The sequence below is a fragment of the Nothoprocta perdicaria genome, unplaced genomic scaffold (assembly GCF_003342845.1).
Source record: "Nothoprocta perdicaria isolate Ctin4 unplaced genomic scaffold, notPer1 scaffold_107, whole genome shotgun sequence".
NCBI lineage: Eukaryota > Metazoa > Chordata > Aves > Tinamiformes > Tinamidae > Nothoprocta > Nothoprocta perdicaria.
Genome location: NW_020454172.1, coordinates 1,621,208 through 1,640,813, shown reverse-complemented (window position 1 = coordinate 1,640,813; position 19,606 = coordinate 1,621,208). Strand labels below are relative to the sequence as shown.

The 19,606-nt window shown below is 58.7% G+C and overlaps 1 protein-coding gene across 1 annotated transcript in view; it reads right to left on the bottom strand.

Moving 5' to 3' along the window:
• ARHGAP26 (Rho GTPase activating protein 26) overlaps positions 1-19,606 on the bottom strand; it is a 74,145-nt gene that overhangs the window by 34,642 nt on the left and 19,897 nt on the right. Inside the window, exons 2-11 of the mRNA XM_026045784.1 lie at positions 18,135-18,230; positions 16,876-16,937; positions 16,676-16,747; positions 15,650-15,751; positions 13,386-13,496; positions 12,557-12,661; positions 11,659-11,788; positions 11,166-11,266; positions 9,534-9,628; positions 5,495-5,573 (exon numbers count right to left, since the gene is read on the bottom strand). Of these exons, the coding sequence (XP_025901569.1) occupies positions 5,495-5,573; positions 9,534-9,628; positions 11,166-11,266; positions 11,659-11,788; positions 12,557-12,661; positions 13,386-13,496; positions 15,650-15,751; positions 16,676-16,747; positions 16,876-16,937; positions 18,135-18,230 (953 nt within the window). The remainder of the gene's footprint in view (positions 1-5,494; positions 5,574-9,533; positions 9,629-11,165; positions 11,267-11,658; positions 11,789-12,556; positions 12,662-13,385; positions 13,497-15,649; positions 15,752-16,675; positions 16,748-16,875; positions 16,938-18,134; positions 18,231-19,606) is intronic.

The following is a 19,606-nucleotide window of genomic DNA, read 5'->3' as shown; positions in this document are numbered from 1 at the left end:
AGATATGTGTGTTTGCTTGCGCATAAGCATACGAACCATTTGTCTGTTGTTAAAACACTCTGGAGGAAACACATCTCAATCCAAAAGGCTTCTCATCTTCTCACCAAACACAGAGCTCCTCTCGCTTTCCAGCGTTATTCCGTGGAAAGGGCTAGGGAATGTGGCGGCTGGGAGAGCCCCGCGCAATGCACCGGCACGGCCAAGGCAGCTTCTCTAGGAAGCTGCACAAGTCAACAGAGAAAAATACATAAGCCAAAAGCAAATACACAACCTGAAAGCAAAACTTGCAGACCTTGATGCCTTCATGTCCTAAAAGCTCATACTAGAGATGGCCAAAAGCCCCAGACAAAATACCTGGTTCAGTGGAAGCTCTTGCTCCACTTCCACAGCATCGTTTCCATTTGGAGCATGAACCAAGGCTTTTGTGAAGCCTGTTTTTAAAAAAAAAGCCTGAGATTCATCTGCAAGTAAATCAGGAGTTTAAGTAAACAGCATCGCAGAAATTCCAGATTTATGATTATTTTGAAGATTTCCTGCACAGTTAAATTAAAACACCTCTGGAGAACACTCGCACTGTGTTCAATTATTGCCTCTTTATTTAAAACAACTTGACAAAGAAGAAAAAAACCAACTCTTCGGATAAAATCCTTCCCTGAAGCTGCACTAGGTTTTACAGGGATGCAGTTTCATGCACAGCTCGTACAGACGTGACAGGAGCGCTGCCCAACCTGGGCAAGCGGAGCCGCCCCGCTGCAGCCGCRGGGTCCCTTCCCACCGCTGCCCCTGCCCTTCCCGATATTTGCAGCTCCCGCTGCAGAGCGGGCAGAGCAAAGCAGGCTGCAGCACGCACTGCCCGCTCRGACCGCACTGCTGCAGCTACCACGTGTCGATGCTCGGGTGAGAAGCGCGGCTGGCAAACCCGAGCCAACCACCAAGCCGCCGCTCACGCCGTGCGGTGCCGCTCCAGGGCACGGGGCACGAGGAGCAGGGCGCCAAGCCCCGCGGCTGCTCCGCATCAACGGGGAAGTTGGGGGTAACAGAAAGGAGGAAGCAGCGGGGGCTTAGGCGGGGACTAGCAAAAGAAGACAGTGAGAAATTTTAGGTTAACTTCCTCGTCTCGGGGTTCATACCAGTTGGCCATGCTGTCTATTAACCAGCTCCCTCCACACAGCAGCAGCACAGGGGCACGCAACCACTACAAAACATTTGATGTGCAACATGGCTTGGCAAAGGAGATGCAAAATGGCACAAAAGGAGCTGTCACCTTGGAGGTGACAGTGTGCAGCACGGCTCCCCAGGTGTGTCCCATCAGATCCTGGCACCAGGTCCTGCCCACGGGGCCAGGGACTAGAGCACAGGGCTGCTTTGGGCAGGGGGTAGCAGTRATTTGCAGAAAGCTGTGACCATTAAGAGCGTTGGCAGCCTGGTTTGCAGTTGCAAATGAGGGCTCTCCGTTTGAGGAGGAAAACCCCATCGCTGCCTCCTGGTCCCTGTCTTGGCCAGGAGGACTCGTCCTGGCCTCCTCTTCCAGTGCTGGGACTTACCCTTGAGCCCAGACTAAGTTCTGAGCGAAGCCTCTTCAGCTGCCCAGCGGGAGCAGCGGCTCTCAGAGTGGCAAGCAGGGAAATGCTACAATATTATGCAATTTCCTTGTGATTCATATTCAGAAATCCTCAAAACAGCCACAAACGAGTTTTTCAACTTTCAGCTCAGAAGATGAACAAGCCAGAAGTGTATAAATAGAAACCATTAGCTGCCCTTGCGAGCGGYGGCGCGGCCAGCGTGCCAGCGCAGGGCAGGTGCCAGGGCAGGGGCAGCGGCTGCGCTTCCCGCCCTGCCGCTCACCACTGCCCAAAACAAAGCGGAATCGGCGGGGAAGGCGGCGCAGGCACCAGGCTGCAGCCGTGCGGYTTTGCTAGGACCAGACCTAGGGCAAAGTGCTGGGAGAGCAAGGTACATCCTGGGGGCTTTGATGCCAATATTGTGCCAAGAGTTGGGAGCCTCCACAGGGAAAAGGCTTGTGCGGGTTGTCCTGAAAGCCAGGAGGAGAAACTTGCTCCAGGGATGTTACTGCACGTGTGGGTGCTCAGAGGGCACCATAAAGACAATGTCCCCGGCTCACTTGGTGCTTCGGTAGCACACAAAAATCACCTCTGACGTCCTGCAGTGAAGAAACTATGAGTGACAGAGAGTCTTGCTTGCCGATTACGGTAGCTCGGAAAGGATTTCAAGACAGCAAAACCTCAGTGAATTATTTAGCACGTCTTCAGTTTAAAAGGCAGTAACGCATTACTTTGTTTCCRCTGCCAAACACTCCATTATTTCACCACAATTCAAGAGGAAATAACAGAAAGTGATAAAATTACATTTCCCCGCTTATTTTAGCGGCAGGGGTGGCATGTTTACGGAGTGCCAGCAGCCTACAGAGGCACCTGACGGCCTCCCCAACCTGCGGCCGGACACCGGGTCCCCCTCGTCCCTCTGCAACGTGCCAGCCCGCACACTGCCCTGGAGAACACCCAGGACCTCTCCGACCTCCGCTCCGGGCAGAGAACCCCCGTCCTGGGGTGACCGGCACACCGGGACACACGTGCCCAGGGCTCCCATCTGCCCCTGCTCCCGCATGGAGCTTTGCGGGTGGCCGGGACCTGCGCTCCCTCTCTCCTCCTTCTCCCCTGCTCCCGCCAGGGGTGCAGGGCTCAGGTGCTGAGAGCCCACTCCATTAAATAAAGAGGAGAGAGAAAAGAAGGGAAAAGKCTCCTTGCATGGTCAGCTCTGCCACGGCTCGGCCTGGGCACAAGCGCGCGGTGCTCGCAGGCGCCCGGGCTGCCGGCCAGCGCGGGCAGCGCTGAGCTCAGCGCCGTTACGTAACCCCGGCGCTGCCCACCAGGAGCTGCCCACCACGTGCTGCCCACCAGGAGCTGCCCGCCCGGCGCTGCGGCGGCCCCGGCGTCGCCCCCGCGCGCGGGCATGCCGGCGGGCGCAGCGCTCCCAGCAGCAAGGCGAGTGCAGCGTGCGCGCAGCGCTCAGCGCCAGGCTCGGCACAGCGCAGCTAAAGGGCGGCCGCTTCGGAAAAATGCATTTTTGGAATAACTGGCACGCTTGAGGCTCCGCAGAGCRGCCCTCGCGAGCAATGCCAGCGGAGCGCGTGTGGCTGGGTCACTCAAGTGACGGAGAAAAAGCAGAAACTTCACCTTAAGTTTTGCCGATCCCGGCAGGTTTCGGTTCCCAGCACTCGCAAAAAGGGGCCTGCARGCAGGGGGAAGTGGGAGCAGCGGCGGGAGGCCACGACAGCAAAGCAACAGGCACACRGTGTGTGACCCATCACCCCCAGAGCCCTCCTGCTTCATCACCCTGTCCCCAGGGAGGAGGACCCCAAGCCAGGCAGACTTCTTGGTGCAGCCCGGATGCCACCGTCGCAGCAGGTAAAGGCACAGACAGGAGGTGCAAGACACAGCACCCCAGCACAGAGCAGGCAGGAGGCCAAACTGAAAGGATAAAACATCCCCGGTGCCGCCGCCGGGCCGGCCGGGACGCCCCTACCCCTCGCAGCTGCCCTGATGGAAGCCCTTCAAGTTAATTTATTCTTTGAACGAGCCCAAACGACAAGAATGTCAAGGCTGAAAGCACTGGATCGAGTTCAAAAGACATCATTTCCACTGGGAAATTAATCTCTCACCATTTGGTATAATTAGACAAGGCAAATGAAAAACAATTTTGGAGCGAGTTCCCAGCAGCAATACGTGGGGCGGGGGCGGCTGCAGGAACGTGCTCGCTCTGCTCCGCGCGTTCCCGGGCGAGGAGCGAGCAGGCCGGATGCGGCCCCGCGCCCACCTCGGGACAGCGTCACCGGACACATCCCTGACAATGCCATGGGACGTGGCTCCAGGGCAGACAGGAATTGGTTCTGGGTGGTTATCAGGGACACGGGGGACGAGACAATCCCCAACAAGCAGAGCTCCCAGAGGTCCCAGCCTGGAGAAAGCACTCGAGCCGGTGTTTGCTTTTCCTAGGGCCCGTTTCACTTTGGAGACTGGGAATTTGCTTCCAGAGCTACTGGTTTTACACAGTTCCCAAATTACACTCGAGGCAAATGCCCAAGGGAAGGGAAGCGAAGCCCTGGTGCAGGATAACGCCTGTCCCAGCACCCCGGGGCAGTGCTGCTGGAGGCACCAGTGCCACGAGCGGGCTGGTCTCAGCTTGCCCTCTAGTGGTGCGCGGCCCCGTGGCAGCTCTGTCGCATGCCCGGAGAAGCTGTCAGCCGCAGCACCCACGCGCTCRGTGGTCACTGCCGCGCTGGCAGCACCGGAGCCGCCACCACCGGCTGAGCAGCATCTGCCACCCCGTGCCCCGTGCTCTGAGTGTCTCTGCTGGAGCAGGGGGTTGGACTGGATGAGCTCTAGAGTCCCTTCCAACCTCCGCCATTCCGGGATTCTGTGGGTAGCAGTGAGCACGGTCACAAAGGAAAGGCCGGAGGGGCTCTATCGTCTCCCCTGCAGCCCAAACACCATCCAACGCAGCTCTCCCGTGAGCCAGCTCCAACTGCTCCGGAGTCAGCGGCAGAGCCCAGTCCTGGCACTGGCACCGCCTCCTCCAGACCACGCGGGACACGAGGGACCCATCCTGCCCTTCGGATGCTGTGTCCAGCTTCACTGCACTGGGAACCACAGTCCCACAGGGAGGCCTTGTGGCGTCCACAGACACCTGCTCCGGAGCGCGGCCACATGAACAGTGCCGCGGTGACACGAGTGGAGCGGTGGCCGCGCGAGGGGAGCGGCGGTCACACGAGGGGAGCCACGGCCACGCGAGGGGAGCCACGGCCACGCGAGGGGAGCGGTGGCCGCGCGAGGGGAGCCACGGCCACGCGAGGGGAGCCACGGCCACGCGAGGGGAGCCACGGCCACGCGAAGCAAGTGCCCCAGAGCAGCGCTGCGACGGGACCCGTGCGCTCCCTGCGCCCGCACGCTGGACGCTGCCTTCACCCTCCACCACTAACTCCCCATCTACAGGGGAGCATAGCCGGAGCTCCTCCGAGCACACACATGGGGAAAGCCCTGGAATGGCCTGYGTGGCTTCAGCAATGCCAGAGCAGCGCAGGAATGCCACGGCTCCTGCCGAGCGAGCTGGGGGCGGCGCACATCGGTCATGCCAAATCCGCGCCACTCGGCGATCCYGGCCCCTGCTCGGCGATTCCCAGCGCCAGGAAGCGGCCCCGCACCGTCCTGCCCCGTCCTTGGCCGCGTTTTCCCTGCAGCACGGCGCAGGCAGCAGCGTGTTTGTGCTGGCTCGGCCTCCCCTTCCTCCGCACCTCGGAGCGATCCAGGCGCAGCAGATACAGTATTACCTCAAATATTTAACCAAGGGATTAAGACGCTCGCTTGGCAGCCGCCGCGAGCTGCCCCACGGATAGGGTTCTCGGGGCGGCTGGCAGGCTCCGCGCGCCGCCCYGGGCCAGGGAGGGCCCTGCGCGCCGCCGGCCGCGCGCTCTGCTCACCGGCTCCCGGCCGTCCATCGCCTCCATCCAAAGGCGCCGGTCCTCCTCGGAGAGCGCCTGCATCGTGATCACACCCGGCCTGCGGAGAGAAAGGGCAGCGCGTCAGGGAGAACGGGAGCGGCGAGGACGAGGCCCCGGAGCGGGACAGCCCAGCGGGATGACGGCCGCGCTCCCGGCCCAGCCGCAGCCCAGGTGCCTCCGTGTCGGGCCYCAGCGGCATTCCCAGCGCGGGAGGGACGTGCTGCTCGCGCACAACCCGGCCCAGGCATCGGCTTCAGCCACAGCCAGATGGCCCAAGAGCAGCTGGGCTGGGGCCTCCGCCTCGGCCGCTCGCTCTGGCTTTTCCGTTTCCCTCCAAGGCCTTTCCAGGCGCATTGGCAGTGCTGGAAGGGGAGCACAGGGATGGCCAGAGCAGCCCATGGCACGGCCGGACGGGCTCGGCAGGACTCTCTGTGCAGCCCTATGTGTGGCTTCTYGCCTGTGCAAGGGACTCGAGCAAGGACCTTCCGACACCGCTTTTCCCATCCCGGCAGAGCCCAAGGAAGTCAGGAAAAGCAGCAGATCCCCATGTGGAGGGTAGCGGCCCACGGGGCCAGCCGGCGTCCCGCAGAGCAGGCGGCTCCCGCTGCGGCGCCCTGGCCCTGCTGTCCCGCTCCTGAGCGAGGCAAGGCTCGCGGGGGCTGCCGCTGCGGGTCTGGCCCGCTCCTACCGCCCGCACGCTCCCTACGAGCGGGGAAGGCGCCGCAGGGCGCGTCCGGGGCAGCTCTCACCTCGCACCAGCGGCAGCGCGCGCCAGAGCTCACAACAAGCTCGTGTCCAAGCAAACCAGACATAATGCAGCTGATCTCCGCTAATCCCATCGGTGAGTCAGTCAATACTCACCAGCTTAGTGGTTTGGAAGTTTACTCATTTCAAAGGGAAGAGGAAACCACTTAACCATCACCCTTTCGAGGAAGAAAGCACGCTGCATCCAATGCCAGGCGCTTGGGAGACACCGAGCGAGGCTCCTCGTGGTGCGGGGACACGGCGGGACAGAAGGGACGGCGGTGCCCAAGGAAGCTCCGGAGGACTGCGGCAACCGGGCAGCTTTTCCCGGCAGAATGGACACCCCGCAGTGCTCTTGGTGAGCTAGAGCTTCACCACAGGTTTAAGGAACTGTTCCCTTAGGGAACAGGTGTTCCTGGCTGGACAGCACTGGGAAGGCCCTGGCTGTGCCAGGGAGATATGCAAGAACGAAATACGGGAATGTGCAAGCCCAGAACCAGCCCCCAGGACCCCAACGTCCCTCCTGTGGAGCCGCCACCAAGGCCCGGCTGTGTCTTGTGCTGCAGGCACCGAAACAGCTCTGCCTTGTCCCGGGAGGCTCCAAAGAGAAAAGTACGGGAAATTTTGCTATCGGGAGGAAAGGATCGCGAAGGGAAGGGACGTGCAGGCGCAGGCCAGGGCACAGCACAGCAAATGAGGTGCGAGAACGCGTCTTTTCAACATTTTCCAATCTGAAAATTAAAGGGATTTTTCCATACAAGACGAAACAGGAAATTTGAATTTTCTTAATATGTCAGCTTTTGTGAATGACAGCCTGTGTTTCCGAGGCTATGACTAAGCACACCGAGAAAATGAAAAGGTCTGACGGCTTTTTCTGCTTCCAGAAAAACAAACAAACACCAAAGGCAATAGAAGCAGATAAGAGTTCTCAACTCCTGCAGCCCTTATCACACCCAGATGATCTAAACTGCTGAAAGAAAACAGAAGAGCGGATGAATAAGAGCATCCTAACGGGCAAGCAGGGCCCATGCACGGCCATGGAGGAGGAGAGCAGCGGGGAAGGAGGCTTCATTCCCCATTTGGAGCCTCTCTTGTCCCTCACATGGAGCCAGGCTGGGTCTCCTTGGTGGCCCGAGGAGCCGGGAGCGCCGGCTCCGCGCGCGGGGCTGCTCCGACGGGCGCTCCCGGAGCCGCTCCGATGGGCGCTCCCGGAGCCGCGGCTGCAGCTGCGAACCACCCGCCTGTCCCTCTGCTTGAAAGGTCACTGGAAACGCGACACCGGCGGGGAGCAGGTACCCGTGGAACAGGTACACGCTGTCTCGCACGCGACGGGATGGCCGAGGCGTCACCGCAGCTCCCGCCGGCAGCGCCGGCCTCGCCGAGGACCTTCCTCCCATACCCGCAGCATCAGGCCGGAGCAGGAGGGGGATCCGGCACCCGTGGGGCTCGTGCCCGGGGCAGGGCCGGCACACGTGGCTGCTACGAGYGCTTGGGACGGGCTCAGCACGGCYGACCTAACGCGACACCAGTGAGCGGGCACGAGGAGGGCACTGCCAACGCTCCTGGGGCCAGCACAGAAACACTGCTCTCCAGACACCTTTACTGCCTTCATGGTGGCCAAGGGAACAAACCCGAAGATCCTGAACTCCTCCAACTCCCATAGATGCCAGCTGACCTCAGAGGCGCTCGGAGCAGCGTCCTGCACCGACCTGTGCGACCCGTTGCCGTCAGCTACGTGAAGTCCTCCTCCTCCTGCAGCCTGCTTGCTACCAYGCTCACCATCCTACCCGGCGACCTTCTTTATGGGACTGATTCGATGTGCAGAGACTACAAATAAGCTCAGTTAGAAAAAAAGGAGCATTAACTGTAAACTGCTCCATCCGTCAGACTAGTTGTATCTCAGCTGGAGATTAGCAAACCGTGCCAGGGGCTGATTTTGCTATAAAAATATATAGCACTTTCCAAACCAAGTGTTAAGATACCCTTCCCTTCCCACGGGGAGGATCAGCACGGCTTGCAAACACGCTGTTAGGAATTCCATAGCCCCCATGAGCACGTGTGTCCCGGCTCGGCAGCTTCCAGCATGGGGRTGTTGGAGTCAGCCCGGGGGAAAGGGCAGCAAAGCTCTAACTACAGAGCAGGCTCAAGGCTTTCACCCCCACAGCGCTGACTTGTTTTTACGGGAGAAAAGCCAGATTTTTCTTTGCCCTCTCCCCTTTTATTCGGCTGGCGAGGGTTGCTCCCTGGAGAGGGTGCAAGGGCGCCCATGCCGAGCACCCCACTCCGTGCAGACCCCGCGCCGCGCACCCGCTGCCATCCGAGCGCACGGCCACCAGCCTGCTCTTGTGCAGGGCCAGGAGGGCCACCACTGCCACCGCCTGGCTGCAGCACACACTGCTCGTGTCCCCTGTGTCCCTCACCCGGCTCTGCGGGTCTGTGGGAAGGGACAGCCMCGTGTAAGTGTTCCCAGCAAGCAAGCTGTGTTAGCAAAAATCCTTGTGCCCTAAAGCCACTTCCAAGCCACTGGGGGAGAGGCAGCGCCAGGGGCACCTCASGGCAGCATCGCCCCAGGCCGCCATGCACCCACAGGGCATCTCCCCAGCACAGGGCTCTCCCGGTAACACTAATCTTTGGGAAAGAAAGGAGCAGGTTGTTGCAAGCCAAAGCAGAGCACACGTGTGGAGCAGACGACCCTCCTGGGGGCTGTTTCCTTAATCACGCCCAGGCTTCCTCCACGGGGCTCAGAACAAGACAGGAGAGTTTCTAACTCCTCCACTGCTGGAGGCAACCACAGACACGGGCACTCGGAGCCTGCAGCCCCCGGGAAGGAGCCGCAAGTGCCACTTCCCTTGTCCCCAYCCACGGCACAGTGCCACAGCTGGCGCCTGCCTCAAAGCCACGCKTGTTTGGACACACGCTCGAGCTGCAAAGAGGCCGTATTGGCGCCAAGACATGTGCAGAGCCCTTTCCACGCCCATGTACCTGACGTGGTCAGAGTCTGCAAAAGTGYTAAAATGCTATGGAAGTGAGAGAGACTTGAGTAAACTCAGCACCTTGTAAAATGCAGCTCTTGCTCAATGTACGAGAGCACCTGGCTGGAGGCTGCAGGAGAAGTTCACGGCCATGGAGCGCTGCTTTGCTGCAAGGCAACCCCGCGGGGATTGCAGGAGAGTGCTCCGGGAAAGCAGCTCAGCTCGGTGGCCTCGGCCCCGGGGTGCACAAGGAGCGGGCAGGAAGGACGTGTGCCCCGAGCCGCGACGCCCCGTGCGCTCACCGGTCAACTGCCTCCACGTCAAAGCAAAATCTCTTCTCAATCGAGTCGGTTTTCCGTCGCGTGCAGGATTTGAGGGTCACGGCTTCGTCTTCTCCCTGAGAAGACACAAAATTTTACCCTGGGTTGAGAATATTCAATCCTGTGTCCTCCTCTGCCCGCAGCGCGCTCGCCAGCCACAAGGTCAGCCCCGAGGAGAGCTCTGGCAGCCTCAGCAAATCCCCACCCGTGAGCAGCACACGTTCATATATCTGGAATGAGGACTTGTCCTTTCACCTTTGCAGGGTGGGTTTCATGCCCAAGAACCCTTCTTTCTGAACGCGCACAATAACATGATCAAACTGCATGCATTAAGCATCCCATGAGCCAGGCTTCAGGCTGCCAGGGAGTGCTGGACCACAATTTTGGGGCAAGTTCAGCTTTATTTTCCAGTGCTTGCATTGTATCATAGATCTAGCTGTCAATTTGCACTCCAGAGCTGGCTGCATTTTTGGCATCGCTCTRTACACAAACAGAGCAAACACGTTTTGAAATGTTTATGATACAACAAGGCAACGGCAGAGCGCAGCTGCCACCCAGGCACCCATGCCCACGTTACACGGGGTTCCACGCGCGGCGCAGGGCTGTGCCCGTGCCGGCGCACACCGCAGTGCTCCGCTCACCCTSTGAGCGCCGGCTGCGATTTTCAAACTCCTCCGATGACTCACTGGAAAATAAATTTCTGAAGCAGTTCCTGGAGAGGGCCAATCTCCGCACTTGCCGTGCGGCTCACAAGGACACCTTGGCTGGCCACCATTCCCTGACATCACTGCTTCCCTGGAAGTGTGCAAGGGACCCAAACGGRTGTGGGGCAGCTCTGGGGATGCTCCGCAAGGCTCTCTGCAGGGCAGGGCTACCTGCGCCTGCCCACGGGCCCTGGAGCGCGGGGCRGCCGCACCGGAGCCCCGCTCTCCTCTGGCATTCGAGGAACGCCACTGTTTCAGCCAACTAATATCCGGCTGCAGCCGCAGCCCAAGGCGCTTTTGGAAGTGGCTGATAATGCGGAGCCCTCCGTGGGTCCATCCGCAYTGCGTGCCGCTTCCCGCTCCAGGGATGCCCGGACACCCGAGGCTCCAGGTCCCACGGCTGCAGAAGCGCCGGAGCCACAGCCACCAGCACGGGGTAACTCCGTGCAGCCAGCCCGGGGCCGGGGAGACCCCACAAAACGCGCTGCAGCAACCCACACTTAGGGGGCTGGGGCATTGCACAGCTCAGTTATAACGAGGCACGGGAGCGTAAAATAGCACCACGTCCCCAGGGCGCTGCTCGCTCATGGATGTCACCTCTGCTCGCAGAAGWGCTGCAGCTTCCCAGGGAATTTTCCTCCTTGCAAGGCACAGAGCTCCCTCCTCGTGTGCTGCTCACTCTGCCTGGAATGATTTTGACCCTGTCCACTTGTGTTTTTGTCACCTTGCTACAAATGGTTTCAAACGGTTGAGCTCGACAGAGAGAGGAGRGGGGTCACTAGTGACTCCGCATTGSGGGGAATCGCTCCCCAGGCCTGAAAGCAGGATCCTCCGTGCAGGACAGGATGGGMACCCCGGGGACCTCTCCTGTGCGCAGCCATGGGCAGACCTGCTGTATCATCCCACTCACCCCTTTTCCTCCAGATTTCTGGTCAAACGGTACCATCGTTATCCTCTTCGATTCCCTCTGGTACGTGCAGTAGTGCTTCACCCAGGAGGTCCCAAAGTGACCTGCAAAGCAAATGAAAATTTTACTCCCAGAAATAGTACAGCCTTAGTGCATTTCCATTAATAACCYGCACACAGCAATTACTTAACATAACAGATTACCATCCCTGCGGCTCGTGCTGTGCTTTACAGGCAGAAAACCATTCTTAACCCCATTTGATCAGGGGAAGCTGAAGGAGAGTTTATCAGTCACTGCTGGTGACTCACAAGGAGAATCTGTCTCCCAGTTTCATATCTTAATATCCTACCCATTGGGCCGAACTCTCTTGCAGAGACGTTGTTGTTTGCTAAATGAGTCTGCATCTCCTGCCTTCCACAATCCCATGAGCTCCATGTTTCCCAGGGGCCTCTGACCGGGCGCCCAGGAAGGGAGCGCGGGACGCACCGGCACCTACGTTTCTCCTGCACGTAGAGGTAACCCTCCATGGTGTACGGGCTGATGTTCTTGTGCTCGTGGGGATTCTCCTTCATCTTCTTCATCAATGATTCAACCTCCGACCTTGTTCCCTCGAAACGATTTCTGGTCTGCAAGTTAACACAGGCACGTTACCCTGCAGCAGCCACGGACAATGCAGAATCAAACACACTAAAGAGCAAGCTGAGAAATTACTCTCCTATCTTGTGGTTTTCCACTCTGCAAGTTGCGACAACTTCAATAAATTCTGCAGCTTTCCATGAAAAGAAAAAGAAAAAGGCAACACAAATCCTTCCTGAGCCTCAAACATTTGCACTGTAGTACAAATTCAAGCTCACACAAAAGGCTGCATTAAAACAATTGCAAGAATTTCCACCCAGTGTTTTCCACTCAGCCAGCACCGAGACCCCAGGGCAGCCCCAGCTCCTGCCATGGGACGAGCACTGGCACGGTCGTGATGCTGCCGCAGCTGCCCACGCTGCCGCTCTGCCCGGCCGCAGCGCCCGGCGGCCACACGCGTCTTGGCCACGCTGCGACCCGGCCAGCAAGAAATGAGGCCTTTCCTAAGACAAGCAGCGCTCTGCAGCACTCGCAAAGTGCTCTGCAACTCTCCCTGAAGCTCTGGGGCTCCCRGGACGCCGGGCCAGCTGCTCCCGCAAACGGCTGCAGCTCCGTGTTCGGAGCACCATATGGAATAGATCGTCATTTAGGCTGCCTGCACGATGTAGCATTATTTACCAAAAAGAATATTGCTTTCAATTACTGTCAAACCTCCTGGCTGATGGCGTACCATAAAATCTTAATTAAAAYGGAACAAAAAAAGCGTGGGTTTGCTCTGCGAGGCCGGCGCGGCCAGGCTCGCCGCCCCCTGCCCTTACGTTCTGGATGCTGATGGTCAGCTCCGTCTTGAAATCGCTGAAGTCCTTGGCGAGCTCGTAGCCGTGGTGGTAGAAGGTGAAGAGCCCCTGCAGAAAGGCCAGCAGCTGCAGGGGAAGAGGGACAGAGATGCTCAGTGGGGACCCGCAGCGGCTCCCCAAGGTGCCCTGCCAAGGGGTGACGTGTACCCTGCACCCGGGGCATGCACGGCCCCACCGAGCCCTGCCACCCCCTGCTCCCACCCAGCAGCCCCCGAGCTCACAAGAAACCCGCTTGGAACCACCTCGTATTAATAAATACATAATGCTCATTAAATAATAAATGCATAATGCACGTTAAGTAATAAATATATAATGCACCTTAAATAATAAATACATAACGTACAGCAAGCCTTCCCTGCCCTGCCTAACTCTCCTCCCTCCTGACATTATTTGAACACTCGCTTCTCCAAGAGCAGGTCAAGGCTGGCTGGGAACATCAGACCCAAAGTCCTGCTTTCTTAACCTCACTTTATTCTTCACTTAAAAGGAACTTCTTTTTGCAAACAGCAGAGAAGATTGGACATTTCCCAGAGGAACTTTTAAAGACCTAGAACTTTTTCTGCTTGTCTTTGCTGCAGTGTGGCCACAGGCACTCAGTGCCACCCCAGCAGCAGGCCAAGGAGCTGTGCCCACCTGCAGGGCCACCACGCACGGGTGCCACCAGCACTGTCCTGCCCTCGTCCCTCCAGTAAAGGGACAACATCTCCCATCATTCCCAACAAGCAGCCAGGAAAGCAGCACGCCCAAAAGGAAGGTTTTGCAGGCACAAGGCGTTTGAATGGCCACTTACAGGCTCCACGAACTCAAACATCTTCCTCTCCTGCACTTCTTGCACCTTGAAGACGTACTCGAGGGAGACTTCGTAAAAATGCTGCCGAACCAGGTCGACCTGGCTGTCTGCCTGCAAGGGATTAAAGGGGAAACACAAAATCAGCCCTGCYGCCGAACATTTGGCGTCAAGATTAGAGGACATCTGGGTCTAATGGGAATGAGCCCGCGCTGAATGCAAATTCAGCTTCAGACACCGGTGCAGGGCTGGGCAGATGGCATGGTGAATAAACACAGTCCTGATTCACATGAACAGCCTCTTTCTTTAGTGGAAAAAAAAAAGTTGGTGTCTCTTATGTTCTCACCTCCTTGACAGCTGTGTAGAAAAATCAGCACTAGAGGCAAGACATGGGAGAAGTCTCCACATATGTGACAACACGAAACAATTTTCCGTTTTCTGGCAAGCACAACCAAGGGGTTTCCAGGAATGCCCCATGTTTGAACCGGGCGCTGTGGATGGCACCGAGGGCCGTGCCTCAACCAGGGCGCACGGAAAGGGCCCCGCGGCTCCGCGCTGCGAGCGGGGACGGAGCACAGGAGCCACCTGGCTGCGCTCCCGTGTCATGGAATTCTGCAGCTTCCTCAGGTGAAGCAGGCTTTGTGCAGCCTCTCCTGCAGCTGCGATGCAAGGAAAGCCAGGCTGGGTGAGCTGCGATCCCCCTGGGCTTGATACTGGTAAACGCAGTGTTAGTCTAAGACACCCGCTGCAAAGCGACTGAGCCGTGCTTCTAGAGGTGGTAAATTCCTCTATCCTACTGAGGATTCAGGTGTATTTAACACCTAGTTCTCGGTCCCCCCGAGTGCTATTATTATTGTTGTTATTGCTGTTTTACCAACAGGTAAAACGGCAGCTTTGTGGCAGAAGACAAATGTGCCTTCTGCAGGCACCCCAGCTGCGGTGTGGGCGGCTGCGCGGGACGCTGAGCAAGGCCGAGGGGCAGGCTCGTCCCGCCGGAGCCGGCAGCCTCTGCCAGAGATCCACCTCCTTCCACCGGGACTCATTCCCGCTTTCTCCATGACGGAGCCGTGAAATGGTGCATTTTCACCATGACCTGCCATCAGCACTTGTACTGTGTCTCCACGGTGCAGAGCCTGAGATATTTAGCAAACTGAGCTCTGAAAAGGAGAAAATATGATGCAATAAAGTGGCTTTGCCAGCAGTTAAATGGCAAATTAGACTCAGTGCATTATTTAATCGGTCAACAGCCAAAGCAGCAGAGAATTCCCAGGGTTTTCCTTCTCCTTTTGCTCCAGCAGTTGCACATGTGGCCACCAGCATCCTGCAGCAGTGGGCAGCAGGAGTGCAGGAAATATAAAACACCAGCTCTCCCAGACCCAACCCCGTCTCCTGGGGCGTCAGGGTGTCTAACAGCGCTCACACTGCTAGGAAGTGCCTGGCGCCTTTCTCTCGCTGGCGGTATCATCCTGTCAGTAACTTCCAGGGCACGTTTGCTGCTCTGCAAAGCCAAAGTCACCAGGACCTCCTTTCCAGCGCCGCAGGGAAAACATTGGAATGTGGGCACGGGAATGGGAGCCGCGGCCGTGCCGGCGGTGCCGGCAGATGGCACCAGCCGCCAGCGCCGCCGCGGGACACGGGCCACGGCGTGGACCTCACCCCGTCCTGCACYGCGCTGGCAGCAATCGAGGACTTGGCCATGGAGGCAGCTGCTCTCTGGGCGCTGAAACCTGTTATCCCAGTGGCCAAATCCCTGCCTGTTCCCACCCTGTCGCTCCAAAGCAGCTTGAGGACCTACCAGCTGTACCCTTAGGAGAAGGCCCTGCAGGATGGGGAACCCCAGAGCCATGAGAGGTGCCTGTGACACGAGGGCCGCCCCAGCACGAGCGGGAGGCTCCCGGGGCAGGTTACAGCCTGAGGGCTCTTCCAGGAAGGCCCAAGGCAGCACAGCCCCTTCCAGCGAAGGAAACGGAGGCTGCCCTGACTCATCGTGGCATGGGAGGCTGCAGCAGAACCGCTTCCTTTTGCTACCTCCTTCAATTAGGAACTCTCTGTCCTTCCTTTTTGATGGCCCTCCCTTCGCGGATCTCTCTGATTTACTCACCAAAACAAGCTGTGCCTTGTGACAACAAGATGAGGGCAAAACACTGCAGCCAGAATGGGGACAAAAAATAYGCCCAGGAAAAATACAGCAGTGAGCTGCAGAATACATTCCAAGAGATGTCAGCACCAGCTACTGCAGGACACGGAAACCGAGCGACTGGTCTCACCTCCTGGAGCTGGGACTCTTTCTTCTTCGAAGACAAGTTTAAATGCTTTTCCAGGACACCACAATACTTCTCAGTCTCCTTGTCGTATTTCTTTTTGGCATCCTACAAAACCAAACAAAAGGTTTTACTGCACATACAGCAGTGCTGCTGCCAGAGGCTGCAGTGGCATCAGAGCTGCATTACGCAGGGCTTGCGAGCCCCAGGCACGGGCTAACCCCACCTGCAAAGCCTGCGCTGGACAGGACAAAACCAGGGGGCACTGGGCAGACACAGGGAAAAAAAGTAAAGGATTTTTCACCAAAAGGACAATGAGAAAATGGGTTTCACTACCAAAACCCAAGACTTGCGAGAGCTTCCTCTCTGTCACCAAGACCCAAGGCTCATTGATACTTCCAGTTCCAGTGCTCACCCAAAAATAACTCAGCGAGGAAGATGTGATGATTTTCTCATTAGCTGGATAGCAAGAAAGTTGTTCATCCCACCCCTGTGCCAAACCTAGCGGCAGCTCATCCAGGTGCTGCCCAGGATGGCAATTTGGTTAGTGGTGCCAGGAGGGTCAAGGGAGGACATCAACCTTCCTGTTGCTCCTCCGCCTCCTGGGACTCACGTGGGACAGCGGCCAACAGACCAGGGGCTTTTCTCAGGCAACTAGGAACTCGATTGTGAAATTGTTAATTCTGCCTTCGAGGTTTGGAGGGTGAAAAAGGTTTGCTCAGGTTGGCACGTGATTTTCAGTCCTCAGCTCACATCTGTGTGTCACTTGGTAACGAGCAAACTGGGAACACCGAGGAACTTCAGTGTGAGCCGGAATTGCCCCATCCCTGCGTCCCGCTCTTCACCCCTGGGTGCGGGGACCAGCTCAGGCCTGTCCCCATCCCRAGGCAGGCAGGGCCAGCAGGCTTCCTTAGTGGGGGAGCTCTGCAGAAGCTTCCATGGATTTATCTGCTTCCCAACCAAGTGGCTTCCATTGTGAGCGGGCATGGAGCGTCCCGGAGAATGTGGCAACTCGCCCCAAGAGCCACCTACCTTAGCAGCACCGATCTGCTCCTTGCGGAACTTCTCCAGCGGCGTGATGAGCACCTCGCTGGCGTTCTCGATCTGTGGTGACACGGGCACCCGTCACGGGCTGCTCTGCTCTGGCGGGGACCCCCGCGCCACGCTGGGACCCCCGCGCTCCCGCCTCCCGCGCACGCGGCGGAGCCACCCCGCGCCTGTACCACCCGTACCATGCGCATCCGCTCGTCTTCCAGGTTTCGGAGCACCGTGGCAAACTCCTGGAGCGATTTGGCTGAAAGGGACACAGCAACACAATCAGTTTTTAACGCTTCCTTTTTTTGAACTCCTATCCTCGATGTCGTCATAGCAACACATCCCTAATGACGGCCACCGCGCCAGGAAGGCCAGGGCATCCGCGCAGGCCGGATCGCRCTGCAGACACATGGCACGGCACGGCCTCTACTAGGACGACAGCAGTCCCAAGCAAGCAAACCTGCCTCCTCCCCAGCGGGCTGGCGAGGGATGCACACACACAGCAGCAACAGGAGAGCCCTGGCTGCTCGGAAGCACCGCAGCACAGGCGGACAACCCCAGAGCCTGATTTTTCCCTGCCCTGCATTCGGAATGCAGTGCGCAGGCCTAAGGCTGCTGGATCCGTGCAGTAAGACGAGTTCTCGTGCAGCTCCCACACAGCGGCAGGGCAGGTTTCTATCCTCCATCCTCGCCCCTAGAGATGTTTGCAGCTACCTATGAAAGGTGGCGGTAGCGGAGCTGCCCCTGTCCCACATTCCAGCTCCGGAGTGGACAGCAGAACAGTTAGCCCCGGCCTCAGCTGGGCTCAGCACACAAGTGATGGCCACTTTCCAGCCCCATGAGAGGCCTTGGATGAGAAACCATTTTTGCCAAGAGACCAATACAAACCAATAAGCAAAGCGTTTGCACGGGATGCTCTAKAAGTCCAGCTTGTGCAGAAATACAGAACCAAGTGGGAGAGGTTGCTGCTCTGAACCCAGAAACACTGCACCCGCCTCTGGTGGGAGGTGCTCACGGTTTGGAGAGCACCATGGGCTCCTGACGGCTCCTTCTGTAGATGGTGAGTGTCTGACATGGCCCTTTCCTGACCACGGCCCAGCTCTTAGCGCCCCAGCTGTCTCCCTCCAGATCCCAGTCCCTGGCAGTACATTCAGCTGTGGCTGCAGCTCCAGATCGCTGCTCTCAGACAGGAAAGGGCAAAGATAATCTAGATGGTTTCTGATATGGACAATCCTCTTCCTTGCTTATTTGACAGGACTAGATTCTGTGTGAAGGTTTGCCAACGTTCGATTAAGAGGCATTAGAACCCCGTATCTCTGGGCCACGCAGCACGGGTTCCGAGCAGCCCGTGGATCCGGCTCCGAGCAGCCCGTGGCTCCGGCTCCGAGCAGCCCGTGCTCCGGCTGCTCGGAGCACAGCCCGGAGCACAGCCCCGTGCCCGCCGCCCCGCACCTACCTATGCAGATCTCGTCGTCCGTCTCCGCGTCCCCTATGCAGCGGAACTTGAATTCATTGAGGGAATCCGCAAACTTCCGCTTGGCTGCAGACAGGTCTGTCAAGGAAAGCAGAGGCAGGGATGAGAGAGGGCCTGGCCCGGACAGCGGCATCAGCCGAGCTGGCAAAGCCCCCGGAGGGATCCACTGGATTGGGGTTCCCACTGCAATCGCAGCTCATGGGATGGGGATGTCACCCGTGCCCCGCGTGCGCTGCGGGCTGGCGCCACGGGAGATGGATGTTACCCGAACACTCACCGGGAGAGACCCGTGGGAGCCAGCCCTGGGGCTGTGACACCGCGACACAACACCCTGACACGCTGCTGTGGGGCTGTGACACCGCGACACAACACCGTGACTTGCCACCGTGGGGTCAGAGCGGCTCCCGCGCTGCCCTCGAGACAGCGGCTATGCCTGGAAAGACCTCGCTGGAATGAAGGCCCCGCTTGCAAGTGCTAATGCGCCGGTTTATTACTTTGCTAGTCAGAGATTCTCCCCCAGATGCGAATCCTATTAAGTTATTACTCGGCTCGTAGGGGGATTGGCTTTCTGGAGCGGCCCGTAACCCCGCGCCCGGGCGGGCGGCGCCGGGCGCAGCRAGGCCGGCGGCTTTGGCGGGAGCTCGTGCTCGGACAGCCTAAGCACCTCCAGGAACACAAACAGCATTAAGAGACAGCGCACTAAATCCCCTGGGCATGTCCCCGCTCCAAGCTCCCTGAATCCCAGGATTTCATTCCCTTAGGAGCAGAGGCGCGAGACGCTCGCACGCACCAGGGGCTTCCTCCTCACAAACACAGCCAGGGAGCAGCCTGGGCCCTTGGGTCCCTGCAGGACAGGGCGGCGTGAAGCTGYCTCCAACAGGGAGGCTGCTCTCCAAGGGCCCCTGCGCGCCCAGCGCTGAGGCTGCTGCACTTCAGCGCACAAGTGGGGCTGCCGCAGCTGCAGGGGAGAACACGGAGGGGCYGGGAGAGCCGGGGGTGTTCCCGGGAGACGCAGGACAAGCAGCCACGGAGCCCACATGGAGYCACATGCAGGAAGGAAGGAGGAGGCCGTAGGACAAGCAGCGGGAAGCACAAGTCCATCCTGCACYGAGATCGGAGTTTTACTCCCATCTTGGCACAACCAGGGCTCTTCTTGCCTTTAACGGCACATTATGCAGGGAAGGCACCTGCGTCTGGGCACWGTCCCTTCAGCAGTGCATTCTGCCACGTCAGGAGCTACATCTGCAAGGAGCAAAGTCCAGGCCCTCCCTGTCCTGCCCTCCCGTCTGCTCCGAGGGGACACCTCTCGGCCCCGTCCCCGCTTTGGCTCTCAGCTGCCTCCTGCCCMTCTGCCTCCTGCCCACCTTTGCTGGTGGCCCAGCCACGGGCCCGGCGCCGCTCGGCAGTGCCCATGTCCCCGGCACGTGCCCTCGCCCAGGGCTGCGCTCACAGAA